General features: G+C 58.0%; 1 protein-coding gene across 1 annotated transcript; it reads left to right on the top strand.

Annotated features, from left to right (window-relative positions):
* Positions 1–1413: 1413 nt before the first annotated feature.
* On the top strand, positions 1414–7035 carry PYM1 (PYM homolog 1, exon junction complex associated factor). The gene is made up of 4 exons (XM_048293285.1): positions 1414–1457; positions 4550–4643; positions 6459–6757; positions 6809–7035. The coding sequence occupies exons 1-4, from the start codon at positions 1427–1429 to the stop codon at positions 7033–7035; spliced, it is 651 nt and encodes a 216-aa protein (XP_048149242.1). The 5' UTR covers positions 1414–1426.
* Positions 7036–9027: the final 1992 nt, after the last annotated feature.

The raw sequence follows: 9027 nt of genomic DNA, 5'->3' as shown, positions 1-9027 counted from the left end.
GAACGGGGGGGTCTTCATCCCTGGGGGGGTCCCGGGAAAAAGAGGGGGGGTCTCCATCCCGGGGGTCTCCATCCCGGCGGTCTCCATTCCGGGAATTCCCGGTGGGGGGGGCGGCGGCGGAGGGGTTGGATTGGGGGTCCCTACCCTGGGGGGGGTTCCCCATTTTGGGGGGGCCGGGGAACCTCCGGTGATGGGGGGGGGGGGTTCCAGAGGGGTCCCCGGGGGTCCCCAGCTCGGGGTCCCTCACGACAACGGAGCCCCCGGAGGGTGGGGGACGCGGCCCCTTTAAAAACAAGATGGCCGCCAGAGCCGCGCGCTCTTGCCGGGGCCACGCCCCCTCCGTTCTGGCCACGCCCCCTCCGTTCTGGCCACGCCCACAAATGGCCACGCCCCTTCCCAAAAGGCCACGCCCCCTCCAGTGATTGTAGCCTCATTATCCCTCGATGGCCACGCCCCTTAATTAAGCCTTAATTTCCATACCTCTCCTTTGGCCACGCCCCCACAGTCCCATGTCCCAAACAGCTCCGCCCTGGGTGGCCACGCCCCCTAATTTCCATATAACAACAAATGGCCGCATCCCTAATTTACATGTTCCCGAATTGGTCCTGATTTCATGATGGCCACGCCCCCAATTTCCATATCTATAAATGGCCACGCCCATCATGTCCATATTAAAATGAGCACACCCTTCAGCGGCCACACCCCCTAATTTTCATATTAACAAATAATCACCCTCTAATTTCCATATCACTGACCACACCTCTCTGTGACCATGCCCTGTAATTTGCATATAAAGCAACGGCCACGCCCCCAATTATCATCCTAATTAAAGATCATGCCTTTTTGACCACACCCTCTAATTTCCATATCCATCAACAGCCACGCCCCCTCTACTACCATACTCCCCAATGACCACGCCCCTAATTTCCATATTAATCAAAACTTCCTTGAGGCTTTTTGACCACGCCCCCTAATTCCCAGACTAATTTAAACACATCCGTGTACTTTGGCCACGCCCCCTAATTTCCATATTAAATTAAAGACCATCTCTTCCTTCTGGCCACGCCCCCTAATTTCCATACCCAATTAAAGTTCATGCCTTCTTCTGGGCATGCCTCCTAATTTCCATATCAAATTAAAGTTCATCTCTTCTTCTGGGCACGCCCCCTAATTTCCATATCCAATTAAAGTTCGCCTGTTCTTCTGGGCACGCCTTCTAATTTCCATATCCAGTTAAAGTTCATCTCTTCTGGGCACGCCCCCTAATTTCCATACTCAATTAAAGATCATCTCTTCTTCTGGGCACGCCCCCTAATTTCCATATCCCATATATGGCCACACCTCTCCTTTGACCACGCCCCCTCACGCGCGCCACGCCGCCGCCTTTGCGTCACTTCCGGGGCGGGCCCGCGGCGCGCGCGCAAAGATGGCGACGCCCTATGTGACGGACGAGACCGGTGAGCGCGGGGGGGCCCCGCGGCCTGGGGGGGGCTCCGGGACCCCCCCGGGGGCTGCCCCGCCCCCCCCACAGCCCCCCCGGGGCCGCCCCCAACCCCCGCGGGAACCCCGGGGTCGGGAAGGGCCTAAGGAAGACGTGGGGGTGGGGGTGGGGGGGGTTCGGGACCCCCGTGAGGGGCCTGGGGGGGACCCGGGGTTTTTGGGGGGAGGGGGCTCGGGGGGGGTTTGGGGTCCCCTCGCGGTGTCCTGGGGTCTTTGAAGGGGGGTCTTGTGCCCCCTGTGGGGGTCTTGAGGCTGGGATGGGCTCGTGAGGGGCTTGGGGGGGGCTCAGGGACCCCCGTGAGGGGCCTGGGGGGGGCCGGGGTCTCTGGGGGGGGAGGGGAGCCCAGGGACCCCCGTGAGGGGCCTGGGGGGGGCTCGGGGTCTCTGTGGGGGGAGGGGAGCCCAGGGACCCCCGTGAGGGGCCTGGGGGGGGCTCGGGGTCTCTGTGGGGGGAGGGGAGCCCAGGGACCCCCGTGAGGGGCCTGGGGGGGGCTCGGGGTCTCTGGGGGGGCTCAGGGACCCCCGTGAGGGGCCTGGGGGGGGCTCGGGGTCTCTGTGGGGTGGGAGGGGGTCCTGAGGACACCTGTGAGGATTTTGGGGTCCCCTTGGGGTGTCCCGGGGTCGCCGTTGGGGGGGTCTTGGGTGGGGGTGGGGATTCCATGGGGGACCCCTTGGGGTGTCCCGGAGCCCCCCCTGGGATGTGGGGGTGGCGCTGGGAGGTCCCTGGGGATGTCCCCGAGCCCCCCTGGTGTCCCTGGGGGTGTCCTGGAGGGGTCTTTGGGGTGTGCTGGGGTCCCCAGGGTGTCCCCAGGGTGTCCCAGAGTGTCCCAGAGTGTCCCCAGGGTGTCCCAGGGTGTCTGTGGGGGTGTCCCAGGGTGTCCCCAGAGTGTCCCCAAGGGTGTTCCCAGGGTGTCCTAGGGTGTCTCCAGAGTGTCCCCAAGGGTGTTCCCAGAGTGTCCCCAGGGTGTCCTCAGGGTGTCCCCAGAGTGTCCCCAGAGTGTCCCAGAGTGTCCCCAGAGTGTCCCCAGGGTGTCCCCAGGGTGTCCCCATGTCCCCAGAGTGTCCCAGAGTGTCCCCAGAGTGTCCCCAGAGTGTCCCCAGGGTGTCCCCAAGGGTGTTCCCAGAGTGTCCCCAGGGTGTCCCCAAGGGTGTCCCCAGAGTGTCCCCGCAGTGTCCCCAGGGTGTCCCAGGGTGTCCCCAGGGTGTCCCCATGTCCCCAGAATGTCCCCAGGGTGTCCCAGGGTGTCCCCAGGGTGTCCTAGGGTGTCTGTGGGGGTGTCCCAGGGTGTCCCCAGAGTGTCCCAGGGTGTCCCCAGAGTGTCCCCAAGGGTGTTCCCAGAGTGTCCCCAGGGTGTCCTCAGGGTGTCCCCATGTCCCCAGAGTGTCCCCAGGGTGTCCCCAGAGTGTCCCCAGGGTGTCCCCAAGGGTGTTCCCAGAGTGTCCCCAGGGTGTCCCCAGGGTGTCCCAGGGTGTCCCAGGGTGTCCCCAGAGTGTCCCAGGGTGTCCCCAGAGTGTCCCCAAGGGTGTTCCCAGAGTGTCCCCAGGGTGTCCTCAGGGTGTCCCCAGAGTGTCCCCAGAGTGTCCCAGAGTGTCCCCAGAGTGTCCCCAGGGTGTCCCCAAGGGTGTTCCCAGAGTGTCCCCAGGGTGTCCTCAGGGTGTCCCCAGGGTGTCCCCAGAGTGTCCCAGAGTGTCCCCAGAGTGTCCCCAGGGTGTCCCCAAGGGTGTTCCCAGAGTGTCCCCAGGGTGTCCCAGGGTGTCCCCAGGGTGTCCCAGAGTGTCCCCAGAGTGTCCCCAGGGTGTCCCCAAGGGTGTTCCCAGGGTGTCCTCAGGGTGTCCCCAGGATGTCCCAGAGTGTCCCCAGGGTGTCCCCAGGGTGTCCCCATGTCCCCAGAGTGTCCCCAGGGTGTCCCCAGGGTGTCCCAGGGTGTCCCAGAGTGTCCCCAGGGTGTCCCAGGGTGTCCCCAGGGTGTCCCCATGTCCCCAGAGTGTCCCAGAGTGTCCCCAGGGTGTCCCCAAGGGTGTCCCCAGAGTGTCCCCGCAGTGTCCCCAGGGTGTCCCAGGGTGTCCCCAGGGTGTCCCCATGTCCCCAGAATGTCCCCAGGGTGTCCCAGGGTGTCCTCAGGGTGTCCCCCGGCTGTCTGTGGGGGTGTCCCCATGTCCCCACAGTGTCCCCAGGGTGTCCCCAGGGTGTCCCCAGGGTGTCCCCATGTCCCCATGGTGTCCCAAGGTGTCCCCACGGTGTTCCCATGTCCCCAGGGTGTCCCCAGGGTGTCCCCAGGGTGTCCCAGAGTGTCCCCAGGGTGTCCCCAGGGTGTCCCCATGTCCCCAGAGTGTCCCCAGGGTGTCCCCAGAGTGTCCCAGAGTGTCCCAGAGTGTCCCCAGGGTGTCCCAGGGTGTCTGTGGGGGTGTCCCAGGGTGTCCCCAGGGTGTCCCAGGGTGTCCCCAGGGTGTCCCCAAGGGTGTCCCCATGTCCCCAGAGTGTCCCAGAGTGTCCCCAGGGTGTCCCAGGGTGTCCCCAAGGGTGTCCCCATGTCCCCAGAGTGTCCCAGAGTGTCCCCAGGGTGTCCCCAGGGTGTCCCCATGTCCCCAGAGTGTCCCAGAGTGTCCCCAGGGTGTCCCCAGAGTGTCCCAGGGTGTCCCCAGGGTGTCCAAGGGTGTTCCCAGAGTGTCCCCAGGGTGTCCTCAGGGTGTCCCCAGGGTGTCCCAGAGTGTCCCCAGGGTGTCCCAGGGTGTCCCCAAGGGTGTCCCAGAGTGTCCCCAGGGTGTCCCCAGAGTGTCCCCGCAGTGTCCCCAGGGTGTCCCAGGGTGTCCCCAGGGTGTCCCCATGTCCCCAGAATGTCCCCAGGGTGTCCCAGGGTGTCCTCAGGGTGTCCCCCGGCTGTCTGTGGGGGTGTCCCCATGTCCCCACAGTGTCCCCAGGGTGTCTGTGGGGGTGTCCCCATGGTGTCCCAAGGTGTCCCCGTGTCCCCAGGGTGCCCCGGGGTGTCCCCATGGTGTCCCCAGGGTGTCTGTGGGGGTGTCCCCATGGTGTCCCCTGGTGTCCCCCCAGGCCGGTACATCCCGTCCACGCAGCGGCCGGACGGGACCTGGCGGAAGCAGCGCCGGGTCAAGGAGGGCTACGTGCCCCAGGAGGAGGTGCCCGTGTGAGTGGGGGTCTCTGGGGGTCTCTGGGGGGGGGGGTCCCAGGGTGTGGGGAGGGGTCCTGTCCTACCCAGGGACGTCCCTGGATCCTCCCTGCATCCCCCAGACTCCTCCTGGCCCTTCAAATCCCCTTCTGGATCCCCCCAAAACCCCTCACAGCCCCCCTTGATCGCTCCTGGATCCTCTTGGACCCTCCCCAAATCCCTCCTGGACCCCCCCAGACCCCTCCCATCCCCTCCTGGACCCGTCCCATCCCCTCTTGGACCCCCACAAACCCCTCAAATCCCCTCCTGGGACCCCCACAGACCCCTCAAATCCCCTCCTGGATCCTTCTGGATCCCGCCAAAACCCCTCACAGCCCCCCTTGATCGCTCCTGGATCCTCTTGGACCCTCCCCAAATCCCTCCAGGATCCCCCCAGACCCCTCCTGTTCCCTCCAGAACCCCCCCCCAGCCCCATCCCGTCCCCCCCAGACTCCTCTTGGATCCCCCCAGACCCCTCCCATCCCCTCCTGGATCCTTCTGGACCCCTCCAGAACCCCCCAGACCCCTCCCATCCTCTCTTGGACCCCCCCCCAGACCCCTCAAATCCCCTCCTGGGCCCTCACAGACCCCTCAAATCCCCTCTTGGACCCTCACAGACCCTTCTTGTCACCTCGTGTCCCCTCCAGGACCCATCCCAGCCTCATCCCGTCGCCCCCAGACCCCTCCTGGACCCTCAAAGACCCCTGACATCCCCTCCTGGATCCTTCTGGATCCCTCCAGAACCCCCCAGATCCCCCAGACCCTTCCTGGGACCCTCACAGATCCCTCAAATCCCCTCCTGGGACCCTCACAGACTCTTCTTGTCGCCTCCTGTCCCCTCCAGGACCCATCCCAGACACATCCCGTCGCCCCCAGACCCCTTCTGGACCCTCTCAGACCCCTCCCATTCCCTCCAGGACCCTCACAGACCCCTCCCATCCCCTCTTGGATCCTTGTGGATCCCTCCAGAACCCCCCAGGCCTCTCCTGGACCCCACCCAGACCCCTCCCATCCCCTCTTGGACCCCCACAGACCCCTCAAATCCCCTTCTGGATCCTTCTGGATCCCCCCAGATCCCTCCTGGATCCCCCCCAGACCCCTCCCATCCCCTCCAGGACCCTCACAGACCCCTCAAATCCCCTCCTGGATCCTTCTGGATCCCTCCAGAACCCCCCAGACCCCTCCAGAACCCCCCCCAGACCCCTCCCATCCCCTCTTGGACCCCCACGGACCCCTGACATCCCCTCCAGGACCCTCACAGACCCCTCAAATCCCCTTCTGGATCCTTCTGGATCCCCCCAGATCCCTCCTGGATCCCCCCCAGACCCCTCCCATCCCCTCCTGGCCCCCCACAGACCCTTCAAATCCCCTCCTGGATCCTTCTGGATCCCCCCAAAACCCCTCACAGCCCCCCTTGATCGCTCCTGGATCCTCTTGGGCCCTCCCCAAATCCCTCCTGGACCCCCCCAGACCCCTCCAGGACCCCCCTCATCCCCTCCTGTCCCACCCCAGACCCTTCCTGGACCCTCCTGGCCCCTCCCCACATCCCTCCAGGAGCCCCCCAGACCCCTCCCATCCCCTCCTGGCCCCCCCCAGACCCTTCAAATCCCCTCCTGTCCCCCCCAGACCCCTTCTGGACCCTCTCAGACCCCTCCCATCCCCTCCTGGACCTTCACAGACCCCTGACATCCCCTCCTGGATCTTTCTGGATCCCTCCAAGACCCTCTTTCAAACCTCCTCACCCCCTTTTTTTTTTTTTGGTGTTTTTCATTTGTCTCCTCCCCACCACCACAGCTACGAGAACAAATACGTGAAATTCTTCCGGAGCAAACCCGAACTCCCACCGGGTTTAAACCCAGAACCAACCCCTTCCCCAAACCCCCGCGGGACCCCCGCCCGGCCCGAAGGCTGCGACCCTTCGGCGGGGTTGTCCAAAGCGGCTCGGAGGAACCTGAAACGCAAGGAAAAAAGGAAACAGCAGCAGGAAAAGGATCGGGAAAGCGACGGCGACGGACTGAGCGCGGCGCTGGAAAAAATCGCCTTGGGAGGAGGAGCAGCAGGAGGAGGAGGAGGAGGAGGAGGAGGAGGGGACAGCGACAAAGGCGGTGACAACGGAGGAGGAGGAGGAGGAGGAGGAGGAGGAGGTGGGACCGAGGGGGAAAAGGGAGGGGAGAAAAGCGTGGAAAATGCCGGGAATTCCGAGAGGAGCCGGCGCATCAAGAGCCTGAGGAAGAAGCTGCGGCAGGTGGAGGAGCTGCGGCAGCGCCTGGAGGGCGGCGCGATCCCGCAGCCCACCAAGGAGCAGCTGGAGAAGCTGGCCCGGAGGAGAGCGCTGGAGGAGGAACTCAGGGGCTTGGAGCTGGACTCGTAATTTGGGACGGAGGGGGTTTTTTTTTTGGGGGGGGGGGTTTGGGGATTTTTTGGGGATTTTTTGGGGATTTTTTGGGGGGTTTTTTTGGGATTTTTTAGGGTTTTTCTTTGATTTTTTGGGGGTTTTTTTGGGGTTTTTTAGGGTTTTTCTTTGATTTTTTGGGGGGTTTTTTGGGTTTTTTCTTTGATTTTTTTGGATTTTTGTTTCATTTTTTTGGATTTTTTTTCTTTGTTTTTTTTTGATTTTTGTTTCATTTTTTTGGATTTTTTTTCTTTGATTTTTTTTTGGATTTTTGTTGCTTTGATTTTTTTTGGATTTTTGTTTAATTTTTTTGGGTTTTTGTTTTTTTGGATTTTTGTTTCAATTTTTTTTTCTTTGATTTTCTTTGATTTTTTTTGTTTGGTTTTTTTCTTTCTTTTTTTTGATTTTTTTTCTTTTTTTGATTTTTTCTTTCTTTTTTTGGATTTTTTTCTTTGGTTTTTTTGGGTTTTTTTCTTTGGGTTTTTTTGGTTTTTTTCTTTGATTTTCTTTGATTTTTTTTTTGTTTGGGTTTTTTTGATATTTTTTCTTTTTTGATTTTTTTCTTTTTTTGATTTTTTTTCTTTCTTTTTTTTGATTTTTTTTCTTTGATTTTTTTGATTTTTTTTTAGTTTTATTTTTGGGTTTCTTTAAAATTTTTTTTGTTTATTTTAATTTTTTTTCTTTTTTTCCATTTTATTTTATTGCTTTCAGTTTTGTTTTATTGGGTTATTTTATTTTATTGGGTTGTTTTGTTTTGTTTTATTTATTTTATTTTGTTTTATTTTGTTTTGCTTTGGTTTACTTTGTTTTGTTTTATTTTGCTTTATTTTGTTCTGTTTCATTTTATTTTGTTTTGTTTTATTTTGTTTTGGTTTATTTTTCGGTTTCTTTAAGTTTGATTTTACTTTTTTTTTTGATTTTTTAAATTCAAGTTCTTTTTTTATTATTTAGATTTTAAATTTCATTTAATTTTATTTTTGTTTTTTTTTCTTTCATTTCACTGATTTTTTTCCAATTTTTTTCCCATCTTTCTTTCTTTTAAATTTTTTTCTTTTCATTTTTCTTTTTTTCCCATTTTCGTCTTTATTCTTTTAAATTTTTTTCTTTTCTTTTTTTTCCCATTTTTTTCTTTATTTGTTGAAATTTTTTTTCTTTTCTTTTTTCTTTTTTTCCCATTTTTTTCTTTATTTTTTAAATTTCTTCTCTTTTTTTTCCCCATTTTTTTCTTTATTTTAAAATTTTCTTTTCTTTTTTCTTTTTCCCCCTTTTTTTTACATTTTCTCCTTCTTTTTGGGGTTCAGTTGGTTTTTTTTTGGGGGGGGGGGGGGTAGGCTCCTCCTTCCCCACATCGCTCCCAGTTTTTAGCAGGATTTAAAAATTGGGGAGGGGGGTGGGGGGGAGGAAAAAAAAAGGGGCCGTGCCCCTCCCCCCACCCCTCCCCGTGTCCCCCTCCCCTCTTTGTGTCACAACCCCTCCCCCCCACCCCAATTTTTCTCTTTTTGTCTTTATTTTGGTGGGGGTTTCCCTTTATTTTTAAAAACGGTGAAGGAATAAAACAGCACTGACCCAACAGGGGGTCCCAGGAAACCCCCCAGGGGGATTTTGGGGGATTTGGGGGGGATTTGGGGGTCCCGGGAAACCCGGGAGTGGAATTTGGGGAGGGGGCAGGAAGGGTTTGGGGGGGTTGGGGAGGGTCTGAGGATAAGGGGAGACCCCTCCCCAAGGGGAATTTGGGGGGGTTGGACCCCCCCCAGTGGGGGTTTGGGATTAAGGTTGGGGGAGCAGGAAACCCCCCAGGAGGATTTGGGGGTCCCGGGAGGCCCCCAAGGGATTTGGGGGGGATTTGGGGGTCCAAGGAAACCCCCCAGGGGGATTTTGGAGAATTTAGGGGGGATTTGGGGGTCCAAGGAAACCCCCCAGAGGGATTTGGGGGTCCCAGGAGGCCCCCCCGGGGAGATTTGAGGGGAATTT

The sequence above is a fragment of the Corvus hawaiiensis genome, unplaced genomic scaffold (genome assembly GCF_020740725.1).
Source record: "Corvus hawaiiensis isolate bCorHaw1 unplaced genomic scaffold, bCorHaw1.pri.cur scaffold_231_ctg1, whole genome shotgun sequence".
Taxonomy (NCBI): Eukaryota; Metazoa; Chordata; class Aves; order Passeriformes; family Corvidae; genus Corvus; species Corvus hawaiiensis.
Note: the sequence above shows the minus strand (reverse complement) of the source record. Positions and strands in the feature narration are given on the sequence as shown.

Bases quoted from the DNA above. Each gene is read 5' to 3' on its own strand.
- PYM1 (XM_048293285.1), top strand. From the start codon at position 1,427: ATGGCGACGCCCTATGTGACGGACGAGACCG. The intron at 4,644-6,458 runs GTGAGTGGGGGT...CCACCACCACAG, and splicing joins CCCCAGGAGGAGGTGCCCGT to CTACGAGAACAAATACGTGA. The intron at 6,758-6,808 runs GCGACAAAGGCG...GAGGAGGAGGAG, and splicing joins AGGAGGAGGAGGAGGGGACA to GTGGGACCGAGGGGGAAAAG.